Source organism: Phyllostomus hastatus, unplaced genomic scaffold, assembly GCF_019186645.2.
Source record: "Phyllostomus hastatus isolate PE091 unplaced genomic scaffold, TTU_PhHast_1.1 phas_contig_147, whole genome shotgun sequence".
Taxonomy (NCBI): Eukaryota; Metazoa; Chordata; class Mammalia; order Chiroptera; family Phyllostomidae; genus Phyllostomus; species Phyllostomus hastatus.
Window position 1 is genome coordinate 5016175 of NW_025333603.1, and position 14152 is coordinate 5030326.

General features: G+C 53.4%; 1 protein-coding gene across 3 annotated transcripts; it reads left to right on the forward strand.

Moving 5' to 3' along the window:
* LDLRAD1 (low density lipoprotein receptor class A domain containing 1) lies at positions 1-14152 on the forward strand. Of its 3 annotated transcripts, none has more exons than XM_045856397.1 (6): positions 1-113; positions 532-586; positions 3175-3303; positions 5296-5433; positions 7206-7334; positions 8794-14152. In XM_045856397.1, exons 1-6 carry the CDS (start codon positions 93-95, stop codon positions 8940-8942), a joined length of 621 nt encoding a protein of 206 aa, XP_045712353.1. In that variant the 5' UTR covers positions 1-92; the 3' UTR covers positions 8943-14152. The 3 variants fall into 3 exon arrangements, with proteins under 3 accessions (XP_045712353.1, XP_045712361.1, XP_045712344.1); XM_045856405.1 differs by having other exon boundaries at positions 3178-3303; XM_045856388.1 differs by lacking the exon at positions 532-586 and having other exon boundaries at positions 27-113; positions 3084-3303.

Sequence of the window (14152 nt, forward strand, 5' to 3'; positions counted from 1 at the left end):
GGCTGCCCTGGTGACCAGGCAGGGAACTGAGCTGCGTTCTACACACCAGTGCAGCGCCCAGAGCTGAGAGCTGGGAGCTGGGCACCGGAGACATGAACAAGATCTTCCCCCAGGTAAGATCTGCCTGAGATGGCTCCTGACCCAGGGGAGCCAACCTAGGGTAGGAGTGGGCAATAAAGAGGGGGGATGTTGAGATGGCTCAGCTCCCCCCTGCTCCAGAGGGGGCGGGGGGATCCATCCATGTGATGGGACGGGGCATCAGGGAAAGCCTCTTTCGGGAGGAGCCGCCTGAGCTGGTTTGAAGGCTGAATGTTTACCAAGGGGACCGTGGCAGCAAAGGCGTTCCAGGCAGAAGGCACAGTGCAGGCAAAGGTGTGGGCATGTGAGCAGGCTTGATGAGTTTTCTGTGTGTGGGGCCAGTGGGCCCACCTAAGGCTCTCAGTGATTTCGGTGGGAAACTCTTTGGTGTGGCTCCCTGAGGCTGGACTTCACCTCACTGAAGCCCACTCCTCACCGTGTTCTCTCGGGCAGGTGGAGGCCAACGGCAAAGCTGCTGCTCGAACCAATGTCCTCCCTGGGGAAGAAGGTAAAGGGTGGAGGGGTGGGGACCAGTGCCTTGCAGGCTCTCCCCAGGGAGAGTTCCCCGAGGTTGGGCTGGTGCTACAGAGGCACAAAGAGGGCACCCTAAGGTTCCCCCTGTCCCTCAGACCTCCGCCCCCCATGTTGATGTCATCCACTCTCTTCTTGGCCAGCCATGTTGACAGCCAGCTGCTTAAGGGGGTTGTTCATCTCTTCACGCACAAGCATTTGTTGAGCACCTACTGTATGCTGCCTACCTCACAGGCACTGCGCCACATACAGAGTCCACCTGTAACCCATAAAGGAAAGATCTCTGAAGTCAAATCCTTAACTCAGTGATTGACGTGGGCAATTCTCTTAACTACTGAGGGGTAAAGTAGGCAGGATCACACACTTATTTGGCACCTGCTGTGTGCCAGTGACTTGTGTGACTAGAACAGTTCAAAGGAAGGAACACACATTGACTGAGCAACTACCCCTCGCTCTGCCTTGACTGTGTCTGACCGAGGAGGAAGCAGACCCAGAAAGGCAGGCACTCACCGTGTCTGTCAAGGGCCTGGCTGCATGACCTCTTTTAGTCCGCAGGCCAGTGCTGAGAGGGGTCCTGTTGTGGGGCAGTAACAGAGGAGGCAGCTGAGGCTAAGAGAGGTTGGGTTGCTTGGCCAAGCTGGGATCCCTCACAGTTGAGAGGTGGGAGAGACAGGGTTCGAGTTCTTATTGGGGTCCGTCTGGTTGCAAAGCCCCAGTGCCTTTGTTACCTCACAGTGGAGGTGTTGAATTCCAGGTCCTGGCTCCTAGTGGGTGTGGTTGTGGAACAAAGGCCTCTTTTCCCGTCTGTCCAGAGTGGGGATTGGAGCCTCAGGGCCTTCCCTCTCTGGAAAGCAGCATCTTCACCTGGGCGTGGGCCTCAGTTCTGCCCGAGTCTCTCCTGTGACCCGTCTTGCCCGCGGGCTGCGCTGCACAAATATTTGAGGAGTGCCTGCCCAGCTGATCAGGGCATTCTGGCCCAGATTCACATGGTCTTGTCTCTCTGGTTACTGGAGTTTCCCATGTTTGCTGACAACAAGGAAACCACCCACTAGGGCCTGCAGGGGTTATCGGTTTTAGATTTATGCTGTATCTCCTACTATCGTCTCCTTTCCCAGCACACACCCACCCCAGGCTCCCACCACGCCAGGCCACTTGCTGTCCCCCAACACCGCCCACCAGGCCTTTTCTCCTCCTGCACTCTTTACATGGAGTGCTCTCTTCTCACACCCTCCCATCTTCCACTGGTGGGAATTCCACGGCATGTTGCTCACACGCCCTGAACCACACTGACTGCCTGGCTCTGTGAGCTGCACAGGGACAGGTCTGACCAGCAGGCGAGCAGAATGGATGGCTCCACAAATATGAGTGGATTGGATGGAAATGGCCTGCCCTGCCCTGAATGGGGTCCCTTTCCTAGTCTTCTGTACCTCGAGTCAGAATATTCATACAGCACCTACTAAGGCATGCCTGCCCCTGGGCTGGATCCTGGGGACACAGATGCTTCCCACCTGCCCTGCTTCTTTCTCTGGAATAACTGGGGCCCAGCAGGCGGCAGTTGTACCCACACTCTCCTTCTAACTGCCCATGCTTTGCCTTCTAAATGCACTGCAAACTCTCAGAGGGCAACGACCTGAGCTATGACTGCTTTTGTGTCCTCTACAGAGCAGGACACCTAGTAGGTCCTCAATACGCTTTCCTTCATTATTTCACAAGCAAGCAAAAATTAAAGGAGCAAATTAAGTTAAAGGAGCAAGATGTTTCCTATTACAGTTATTTCCACAATGCTTAGGATACAACCTGGCACATAGTAGGTGCTCAATATACACTAACAATAGCTAAAACCTTCATAGCACTTACTACGCCAAACACTATTTTAATATATTCACTAGCTTAATCCTCTCGGCAACCCTGTGGTAGGTGTGGTGATCTCCATTTCCCACATGAGGAATCAGGCAGAGAAGTAAAGTGATGTCTCAGGGGGGCCGGGCTGGGCAGTGTGGGAGCTGGGCATCCAACCAGCATCCTGGCAGGCTGTGGAACGAACAATTGGTTGGCACGTGGAAAGGGCTCTGGTTTGGGCAGCAAATAGGTGTGAACTCACATCTCAGCTCCACACGAGGTGACCTGAACTTTGCCTTCTCTGAGCCATGGTGTCCTCATCTATAAAATGTTGTTTTGGAAAATAAAAATAATGGCTATATGGAAGGGCCTGCTATAGTTTCTGCCCCATGGTCAGGGCTCAGAAAGCAGGTGTCCATTTCTGACTGGCTCCTGAGGAGATAGCAGTGTTTGTGGAAGGACAGGAGTGTAAGGGTGATGGAGCAGAGGCCTGGGACCCTCTGTATCCCAACTGCCGCCCACTAGCTACAGGACCGGGCCAGGGACTGGTGCTCGGTGGGGCTGGGCCCACAGGCAGAACTGAGGGCATCGTGGCACCTCCTCCAGGGAACTTCTTTCTGCCCCTGGATACCCAGGTGGGGACAGGCCACTTACAGGAAGGGCCAGAGGAGGGGGTCCCTGAGCCCCAGCACTGGCTGCTGCACCACCGGTTTCCCGCTCCCACAGCAGGCTGTGGCCCTTTCTGCTGCTCTCGCCGAGGCGCCTGCCTCTCGGCCTCCCTGCTGCTCCTGTTGGCAACTCTTGCGGCCCTGATTGCCTTGATCGCCATTTTTGGATCCCCACCACGTACACCAGGTCAGAGTGGTCAAGGGAGGGTGGGTCCTACTTGCTGGGAGGGGATGGGGTGTGGAGACAGGGGGGAACCCTGACCCTGCTTGGTTTCTCCACAAAATGACTTTTGGACAATTCCTTAGGATGTGTGCACAGACTTGGGCACACACATACTGACATTAACATGTCTTGGAGCCTCCATTTGCATACTTGTAATATGAGCTATTAAGAGGTCCCAGCTCTGATGACCTGCCTCCTCCAGGAGGCCTGCTCTGACCTCCAGGCTGGGTTAGAAGCCTCTTCCCCTGGCCTGTGCCCCGGGTGGCGCCATTCGTTTGTGTGTCTGCCTCCATCATACAGGATAAGAGTGTGTCGACCCTTTCCCAGGGCCCCAGCTTCAGTGGTGAGTCCCAGCGTGGTCCCTGCCCTCACAGACCTAACAGTTTGGAGCGACATAACCATTAATTAAATAAGCACATTGAGGCAGGGTTAACAGGATGCTGAGAGTCTGGAATAGGGCCTCTGACCCAGTCCAGGAGTCAGAGTGGGCACCTTGGAAAGTGAAAGGGAGCTGAGGTCTGAAGGGAAAGTAGGAATTGGTTAGCCAAAGGGGTGGCAGGGATGCATACCAGGCTCAGGGAACACTATGTGTGGAGTCCCTAGTGTGGGAGGAAACATGAGGAAAAGGGTAGGAGATCACATGAGGGCCAGAGGACACAGGGCTGGAGCGGTGGGCAGGGCCAGGGGCCTAGGGCCTCAAAGGTTGCACTGGGGGGGGAGGTCACCATCCAGAGCTTGATGGGCAGGGGCTGAGCTCACTGGGTGCAGGTGTTGCCACAACTCCCTTTCTGATGCACAGCTCTGTAGCCAAGCCGGGTATGTAAGGGCCAAGGCAAGGGAAGGGTAAACCCACAGCTCTCTGCATGCTTGTGCAGAGACACGGGCACCTGGGGTAGGTGTGCATCCTTGAGGAGATGCATTCCTGTGCCTCTGTGTGCATACACATGCCTCTGTGTCTGTATGCATCTGTGTGATGCACATCTGTGTGTGTACATGTCTGTGTGCTTGTGCACATATGTGTCTGTGTGTGCATGTGCATTAATGTGTGTGATGATATGAAAGTTTCTGAGAGTAAGTCCCCCTCACGTGAGCTGGGACTTGGGTCCCCTGTGCCCAGGCACACATGCACAAACCCGCTCTCCCATGCATGGCCTGTGGGGCTGGGGTGACATCCTGGCTCATCTCCTTCAATTCTTTATAGCAGCTCCTGGGGTGGTGGGAAGACTGTCAGAAGGGCAGAAATGTTCAGGTGCTGCCTGATATTCCTGGACACTGGGGAGGCCGCCCCAGCCTCGGGAAAGCGCTGGGTCAGCAGGCCTGGGTTGTGAGCTACGCTGGGGTCCATCACACTTCCTGAGTCTTCCTTTTCTCATGTGTGAAATGGGGCTGATGATGATGCTTCCAGGGGGAGTGGGGAAACGATAGAGCAAAACCATGCCAGTGCTTTGTAGACGGTGAAGTTGTGGCCAGATGCACTCATATGGAGTGATGACCTGACAGCCCCAGGCCAGGCCCAGCAAATTGTCTCTGGTAAGCTGGCCTGGTGCTGGGGGCTCCACCATGAAAGCCGCTTTGCTGCTGGAGCCCCGTCCTCAGAGCCTTCTGCGAGCCTGTCCGCGGGTCTCTGTGAAGGAGGGGTACTGTGACCTACTTGGCGCACTCCATGTTCTGGGGTTATGGAAGTCTCCCCAGCAGTCCTGTGGGTGTGTAGTGTGGTCCCCATTTTGCAGACAAGAAACCTGATGCTCAGAGAGGTCGAGTCATTTGCCCAAGGTCACTCAGCTGGCAAATGGTAGAGCTGGGACTTTGGCCTCCGGTGCTAAGCCCAGTATCCTCCTAACTGCCCCAGCCCCTCAGGCCAGCTTGGGGGGAGGGGGTGGTCTCAGGTGTGGGAACCTTGTGATGCCCTTGTGAGCATCATCCTTGACCTTCTGGGGCCACCCTCTGCCCACTCAGCGGCCCAGGCCTGTGTAACGCTGACAAACAGGACAGGCTTCCTGTGCCGTGACCGGAGGAGCTGCATCTCGGCCAGCGGGGTCTGTGATGGTGTCCGCACCTGTCCCCACGGCGAGGACGAGGACGAGGACTTTTGCCGTGAGTACTGCCCAGTCAGGCCCCTGCCCCTGCCCTGAATGGACCTTCCAGGGCCCTTTGGGGTTGCCCCTCCAACTCCCACTATCCCTGCAGTGAAAATGAAGCTCAGTCATCCCTGAAATTACCAGGTACCTTTGTGTCCTCAGGCCTTTGCTTATATGGTGCCCTCAGCCAGCAGCACCTCCCCCCGCACACATATGTGAATGCCCATGTTAAGGAATGGCCTCACTCGGTGCATCTCCATGCCAGAGAATCTGTATTCAAACTTCATGGCAGAGTTCAAGGGTTACCTCCACCAGGAAGCCTTCCCTGACTCTCAAACTAGGTTAAACTTCCTCCTTTGGGCTTCTACATCCCCTGTGCTTCCCTGTGTCCCAGCCCTAGTCACCTTGTCACCCTCAACTGGCATATTTGCCATGACCATCAAGCTGTAAACTCCTCAGGTCAGGCCTGGTCTGCTTGACCTTGGGTCCCCAGTGCCTGGCACACAGGGTATTCAGAATGATTTGCTGAATGAATGATGGAATGAGTGAGTAAATGAATGAATGAATGGGAAGATCTTGTCCCAGACCTTAAAGACCTGACAATTCTCAGGAGAGAGGAGCCAGGCCCTTTGCATGGAGCAGGGAGAGAGCTTGGTAAGTTGGAGTGGGTGGAGAAGGGGTGCCAATGAAGGGAGAGTCATTGCATCATAAACTCTCAAGAGAAGAAGAGAACTTAGAAGTCCTCTAGCTATGTCCCAGTTCATGCCCAAATCCCCCTGACAACAAACCCAGCAGAGGCCCCCCAGCTTCAGCTTGCATAGTCCTGGGATGGGGAGCTCACTACCACTTGAGGCAGCTGCTCCCATCATTGCATGGTTTCTCCATGGGAATGTCTCCCACTGGCATTCTTGATGGCTTCCAACTCTGTCCTCTCATCAACACCTGCTCGCCACGAACCGGATCTTAATCTGTCTCCATGATGGTGGCACTGCATGAACTTGGAGCCACTGCTCTTTTGCCCCACGTAAGTGTTCCCTTCCCTGGGCCACACTCTCAACTCCCAGTCCTCCCCCTTGTGATGGGTCTTCCCCATTCCACCAGCATTCCCCAGAACACACAGCATGTCCATCTCACTAGACAGGCTCCAGAACATTCATGACACTTCTGACCGGCTCTGGCTAGTCCAAGGAACAAAGGCTTTCCCCCCCTCCCTCGTCTGGGTTATACCTCTAGTGATGTGGCCTGAGTTTGTGTTAGTTTTTGGTAGCCTTGTCGCACTGCTGCCTAAGACAGAACACGCTTTCAGGTAAAGTGCTGTAACTCCCTCTCACAAGGTACATGAACTCACATCCTCTGGGTTCTGGGACCCAAGCGTGAGACTTCACATTTATTCTTGTTATGTTCCAGTTGGAGAAGGCTTCGTGGAGATGAAGGAACTTGAACCTGGACTTGACTGGAATGGTTTTGGATAGGTGTCCAGGAGCACTTCTGGAGGGAGGACAGTGCAGGCAATGGTGTGGGGTGGGGATGCACAAGAGCTGCATAGGGAGTGAGGAAGGGAGAGGCAGCTCCCTGGGCGTCTTGCTGGATGTGCAGGGAAAGAACATATCTCTCCTTTGACTTGACTTCCTCCCCAGGAAACCTTGTCCTTGTGCCCTTCCTGGTTTGGGTGCACAGTGACACTGAGTTTGGCAACAGCCAAGGTGGCCATGACAGTCCCCCTCGAGATATCCCTGAAACAGCTGTGGCCAGATGTGGACTTCCTCCTGCCTCATCTGTCCTCCATAGGAGATGTGCCCAAGAGTCTCCCTCAGTTCCTTGTGGCCCACTGTGGAGACCCAGCATCCTGGATCTACTCAGACCAAAGGTGTGATGGAACCAACAACTGTGGGGACTGCTCGGATGAACTGATCCCAGGTACGGGTCTGAGCATGGGCTGGGCTGAGCAGGTGGCCGGGTAGTGACCAGAGAGCAGAGGTTGACCAGGGAATCTCTGAGGTTCCCCCTGCATCCTTTCCTTGCATCCTGGAAAGACGTTTCCACCCCTTCTTGGATGCCTCCAGTGGTGGGGTACTCACTACTATACCAAATGACTCCCACTGGAGCTTTATTCTTCTGTGGTGGGGAACTTAATAGATGGGAAACTGACATGGCTCCAGGGTCACAAAGGGAGACTTGGAATCTGGCCAACAAGAGGGTAGTCAGGCAAGAAGTATGTATGTGGCCCAACTGGGGTTTGAACCTGGGCTTCCCTAACCCCCTCTTTACCTCCCAATAACCCTGTGAGGAAAGCAGGGCCAGAACCACTGGCCCCACTTTATATGTAGGCAAACTAAGGCCAGAGAAGAGAAGGAACTTAATACAACGAACAACAGGCAGGGAAGTTGGGACGCCCTCCCTGACTCCCGGTCTCCTGACTCCAAGTCTGGCCTCTTTCCGCTGTCCCGGTGTTTAACCCGCAAACATGACCTGACGCTGCCTGGGGCTGGGCCCGTGCCAGGCTCTGCTGGAGCACGGCCAGGAGTCACACGTGTGTCCTACCCATAGGACTCACATCCTGCTGATGCCAAAGGGAAGTGACGAGGACCTGGGGAGGTTTTTTAGGGGAAAGGAGGTGGTAAGAATCCAGGAAGACTTCTCAGAAGAGGCGGTATTCAAGCAGACCTTAGAGAATGGACAGGATTTTATTTTAGTTTAGTTTAAAGATTTTATTTATTTATTTTTAAATTTTATATATTTATTTTTAGAGAGAGGAAGGGAGGGAGAAAGAAAGGCAGAGAAACATCAGTGTGTGGTTGCCTCTTGTGTGTCCCCTACTGGGGACCTGGCCCACAACCCAGGGAAGTGCCCTGGATGGGAATCGACAGGGACACTGTGGTTCTCCAGTTGAACTCAGTCCACTGAGCCACACCAGCCAGGGCTGGACAGGGTTTTAACAGGCAGAGGCTGAACGTGCAGGGAAGAATGCTGGAGGCCCGGGGTTCAGGGCAAAGGGGGGAAGTCTATGGGGCACCCTGAAGGAATTTTAGGTGGGCTGGTGTGGCTGAGTCATGGTGAGAGGGGGAGGATGGGGTGCGGTAGACAGTGTGCACCCATTAATATTTGAACATTGGCCATGTGCCTGGCACTACTCCTTAATAACAACCTTGAGCAGATGAGGAAACTGAAGCTCAGACAGGGTAAGAGACTTGCCTGAGGTCACACAGCCCATGCATTGGGATCTGGACTCCGTTTCCCCCTGGGAAACAAGGAAGACAGTCAACCCATGCCAGATGGGATGGGGGTCTGGGGAGCCGTGGCAGGTGTCAGAGGTAGGGAGTGCCCTGGACATTCCAGGACACTACAGCTGCTCTCCTGTCGTCTCTCGTTCCTCCAGTGACTGCGTGCCCACCCTGCGGCCCTGGGTGGTGGCGCTGCCCCTCAACTGTCTTCAAGTACTGTGGCTGTATCCCGAGGAGCCTCTGCCGGGACCGTGTGCAGCACTGCTCTGACTGGTCCGACGAGTACTCCTGTCCTGGCCCCTAGCTGGGCACCCAGGCCGGAGCAGGAGGCTGGCTGAATGGCGCTGATGAGCCTCCACGTGAGCGTCGTGTTGAAGAACACGAGGGCAGGAAGGAGCCTTCGAGTTCATCTAGTGAAACCTACACACTGTGGTCTCTGTGGAAAAAGAATGGCCTCTCCTGCTTTCAAAATGTTCAGCCTCTCCTTGAATACCTCCAGTGACAGGGAGCTCATTAACAAAGATAAGGGAAAACTGCTCCCACGATTTTAGGCCTGCTTCAGGGGCCACGCAGAGGAAATTTGTTCCTCTGCTCTAAGACAGACTCTCAGATCTTGACCTCATTACCCCTTGGAGAAAAGACAAGTAAGTCTGGAGTCAAACATCCAACCGAGGAATTGAGCCCTTATGTGGCGTGCATACCGCTTCCTGTCTCTGTACCTAAGGCAGATAGATACTGCTGGGCTGGGCTATAGCTTCAGCATCTTTCTCGTCTCAGTAATCAGGCCCTCTTGGCTGACCACATGAAGTTTCACCTGCGGTGAGGCTTCATCACCCTGCCGGGGGGAGCCCTCCAGGAGGCTCTGAGCTGTGGAGCAGATGGTCTGGAGAAGGAGCAGCTCTTCCATCCGTCCCACTCTCTACCCTGTGCCCGGTGCCCAGGCACTCCGCCCAGGTTTCTTGTAGTAGCGATTGTCTTTTGACCCCAGAGCCTGAGTGAATGAGTTGTTTCTCTCCATACCTTTCCAGCTTTCCAGCCCCCAGACACACCAGGATCGGTGCTCCCATTAAGGATATGAGGGAGCTGAGGCCTGGAGGGAGAAATGACTTGCCGAGGATCATACAGCAAAGTCAGTGCTGAAACCAGGATCAAACATATTCTAGGGTGTCTCAACCCTAAAGCCTTACCTGCTACCGATATGATTGTCTCTTGACTTGTGGGGGGAAGCGAGGCATGCAGAGTCCCTGTGGGGTATTTTTAAAATTAGCTTCAGGGTCACAAAGTGAGACTTGGAATCTGGCCAACAAAAGGGTTCCTACTGAGGGAGACAGACCTATCCCCACTGCAGACTAATGGAATCAGTTTTGTGTACCAGTCTTGTGTGAGTTCTGGACTGAAAATGGCCATCTGGGAGACAGGTGAGCTCTGGTTCATTCATCACTTGATGAAGAGTCTCTACGCACCTGCTCCGGGCCAAGCTAGGTGCTGGGCACCAGGAAAGGAAGAGACCTGAGTCCCAGCACCTGAGGAGGATGGGGTCTCGTGGAGGAGGCACCTCCTATCATGGAAGGATTGGGGGACAGCAGGAAACGCTAGGCTGAGGGTACTGAAGAGGGGCCTTTGGAAGCCAGGACTCAGTCACGGTCCTGACCCCAATGAACTGAGGACCAGCTCTAGAACTGGTCCCTCAGAGATTCTGCCCGAGGGACGGTCAGCCCCAGGCTCTGGCGCCTCTGGCTGAGTTTCCCTCCAACAGCAGCACAAGTGAGCAGCTGCGGGTACACTGGGGCATCCTGCGTTCTGACCACTGATCCAGAGGCGCCTCTTTCCCAGAGGAGGGGCCTTTGGGCTGGCTCTGGAGGGCAGGAGAACTTCTAGCGGGACAGGTGGAAGCGAAGGGCATTCCCAGCTGAGGGGCCCTGTGAATGAAGCCGCGGCTGTGTGACAGGCTGTGGCTCAGCCAGGGAATGCCAGCAGGTCGGGGTTGCCACAACATCAGTGGGGTGGGAGTGAGGAGGTGAGCAGGGAGAGGATCCTGGAGGACACAGCATGTCACACTTCATCCTAAGGACAACAGCCGTAAGGCGTGGTAAACAATGACACTCTCTGGAGCTACAGTGATCTTTAATTACAACAGTCCAAGAAGGAGATGCCAGCACTTGGACCAAGTGAGCAGAGAAGAGGGGAAGGTCAAGGGCTACTCACTGGCAGAACACATGGGCCATAGGGACATACTTAGTAGGCGTCAGGGGATGAAGAGGAAGATGGAGGGGGCCAGAGCCCTGAGAAGGGGCGCCTGGCCTCCCACTCCAGGCCATGCCTTCTCCAACAGGACACCAGTCTCCAGGTAAAGAGAGTGCTGAGCTGGTCCCTGAGGAACAAGGAGCTCGTTCTGGCACTCAAATGCCAACATGCTTCTGATGGCCTGAGCATCAGCTGTTGCACACCAGGTTGCTGGGGAGAAACCAGCGGAACCTGAGCCTGTGTTTGCTCACACCAGTCCACCTCAGTGGTTGAAGAGGGGCCTCTGGGAGCCAGGACACAATCATGGTCCTGACTGTGATGAACTGAGGACCAGCTCCTAGAACCAGTCACCTCAGGGATTCTGCCCTGGGTTGGGGTTAGGTTTAGGGTTAGGGTTTGGGTTAGGGTTAGGGCTAGGTTAGGTCACTCTGCGGCAGGGAGAGTACCCACTTCTGGCAGGGAGTGGCAGTGCTGCGGTTGGGCTTCGTGGGAGAGAGGCAGGTGGGCCTTGGTGGTCAGCCAGTCCTAGGCTCCTTCAGTGGCCTGTGGCTCTTTGAAAACTCCCAGAGGCACCAGCCTCACTGTTGCACATCGTTTTAGCCTCCCCTCCCATCCAAGCCCATGCACGGGCCCCTTGGGGTACAGAGCGTCATTTTACAGGATCGAGAAGCCACGGCTGAGACCTACTTGTCCAAATCCACTCAGCGTGTCAGTAGCAGCGCATGGACCACAAGCCAGGTTTCTTTCCTTTCTAAACTATAATGAAATGTATTGGCGTGGCATGGGTTAGTAACAGTATGTAAGTTTCAGGTGCACAGTTCTGTTATACAGTATCTATACATTGCCCTGTGTGCCACAGTCTAGTCATCTTCGTCACCAAATATTTGACCGCCTTCACCCTCTTAATCCTCCTCCCATCCCTCTTCCCCTCTGGTAACCACTATACTGTTGTCTGTGAGTATGAGTTTATTTGTTTGTTTTCTTTGTTTGTTTTCTATCCTACCTGAGTGAAATCACATGGTCTTGCCCTCTCCATCCCATTTATTTTGCTTAGCACGATACTCTCAAGATCTAACTTCTCACAAATATGAAGGCCAGGCGTCCAGGCACACACATTAGCACTTGCTACAAACAAGGCGCTGTGCCGAGAGCTTTACGTCTCATTCTCGCCACAATGCTCTGAGGGAGATGCTGTTTTTATACGAAGCTTGGACAGCCAGGCAGCTTGTGGCAGGGCATCTGACTGTGGGGCACAGAGCCAGGTGTCTGGGCACTTGGCCAGGGAAGTTGCTGTTTTATGTTATGTCTCATGAGGTGTGGAAGCTTCTAGGGTTTATGATGCCTGAGCAGAGCCATGATGGAACCAGGTGGGGAACAGGACAGGGCAGTCCGGGTTGAGCAGTGTGAAGCAGCCCCCCATGGCTGGAGTGTGAGGGTGAGTCTCAGATTCTGGGCTCAGGGAGTGAACTTGGCTCAAGGCTGCAGGGAGCTGGCAGAGGAGTTCAGCAGGAAGAAGACACTGCATTCCTCCTTCTGCGGAGGCACAGCAAAAAAGGATCCCTCTGTACGTTAGGAATAAGGAGGTCATGGCTAGACTATCTTGCAGGCTTCTGAAGAGGAAAAGGTGAGAGCTGGAATGTGAATGCCACTTGGAAACAACAAAGCTTGAAGCAGAAGAAAGGGGAGTGCCAAGTGTTGTGTTAAGTGATTAATAAATATCAAGAGCCAATATTTGGTGAGCAGTTAGTACATGCCAAACACCAGTGCAAACTTTTGTGTGCCTTATCTCCTGTATCTCATTTTCTCCACTCCTCACAACCTTTCCAGGAACCTGGTTTGTGTACTTCATGTGCACTTCACAGAGGCATGACGCTGCTTGCTTAAGATCACACAACTTTTAGAGGACTCAACCAGGATCAAACCTCAATAGGCTTCAGTCCAGAACCCACCATACCCCTCTTTAATATCTCACCCTTCCTGGGCCAGGACTCCCTAGAAGAGGAAGCTGGGGCCCTGGCCAGGGGGTGGCCGCCTGAAAACACAGGAGATGATTGGCAGCTAGCAGACCAGCATTTGTTCTTTTCTTTTTTTTTAAGAGTTTAATTACTTGGTGTCTTTTTTTTTTTAAAGAAAGATTTTATTTATATATTTTTAGAGAGGGAAGGGAGGGAGATAGAGAGAGAGAAACATCAATGTGCGGTTGCTGGGGGTTATGGCCTGCAACCCAGGCATGTATCCCAGGCTGGGAATTGAACCTGCGACACTTTGGTTTGCAGCCCGCGCTCTGTTCTTTTCTTAGTTATTGGTTCTTCCTTTCAGAAAGAAGCAGATGCCCTAGCAACCTCCCAAACAGCACTCCATAAGCCAGGTCCAGAGAGACACACACCCAATGGGGCCAGCCAGGGCTGTCCCATGGCTCTCATCAGCAGAGCAGGGGATTTAATGCCACAGGCTGCAGGGGAACCCAGGCAGCCAGCATCAATATTTGCCCTCTCCCAGCATCCTGGCCCAAGCTCCCAGATCAGTACGTTAAGTACAACAGGCTCTTGCTGTACAAATACACAGGGATAGATGGATGGAATTTAAAGTGGCTCAGCATTCCCCCAGGGGTTGGGCTGGAAATATGGTCTGATTTAACCCTCTGCCAATGGTGTTTGCATGAGACTCTGTTCCTCCTCAGACTCATGAACTACAGATATTAAACAGCTTCCCGGAGAGAGAAGGGACCGGTCCAAAGCAGCACGGCTAGGTGGGTGCCGCTGGGATGATGAGGACCACTAAAGTCAAGGCAGAAGTGATTTCTCTGAGTCCTTTAAAAAAATGTTCTAATTGAGATACAATTTCCATACAGTTCAATGAGTTTTTTACAACAGCTTTACTGAAGTATAATTGACATACAACACTCTACACATATTTAAAATAAATACTGTCATAGGTTTTGACACATGTGTATACCCATGCAACTATCTCAGTTAAGAGAATGAATATATCCATCACTCTCCGGTGTCCTTCCAGCCTTTGTAAGCCTTGCTCTCACTCTCCTCATCCTCACTGCCATACACAGACAACCACAGATGGATGTTGTCAGTAGAGATTCCTTCGTACTTCTACAGAATGTTACATAAAGGGAATCATACATGTATGCTCTTTTCATCTGTCTGGCTTCTTTCACTCAGGATAACTATTAGATTTATCTGTGTCGTAGCATGCCCAATAGTTATTCTTTCTATTTTTCAGTAGTATTCTGTTGTATGGGTACACTTGTGCATT

What these genes read in the sequence shown, in the direction of transcription:
- LDLRAD1 (XM_045856388.1), top strand. Translation starts at nt 93, where the DNA reads ATGAACAAGATCTTCCCCCAG. An exon ending in CGAGGACGAGGACTTTTGCC is followed by an intron (nt 5,434 to 7,205) that starts GTGAGTACTGCC and finishes TGTCCTCCATAG; the next exon opens with GAGATGTGCCCAAGAGTCTC. An exon ending in CTCGGATGAACTGATCCCAG is followed by an intron (nt 7,335 to 8,793) that starts GTACGGGTCTGA and finishes TCGTTCCTCCAG; the next exon opens with TGACTGCGTGCCCACCCTGC.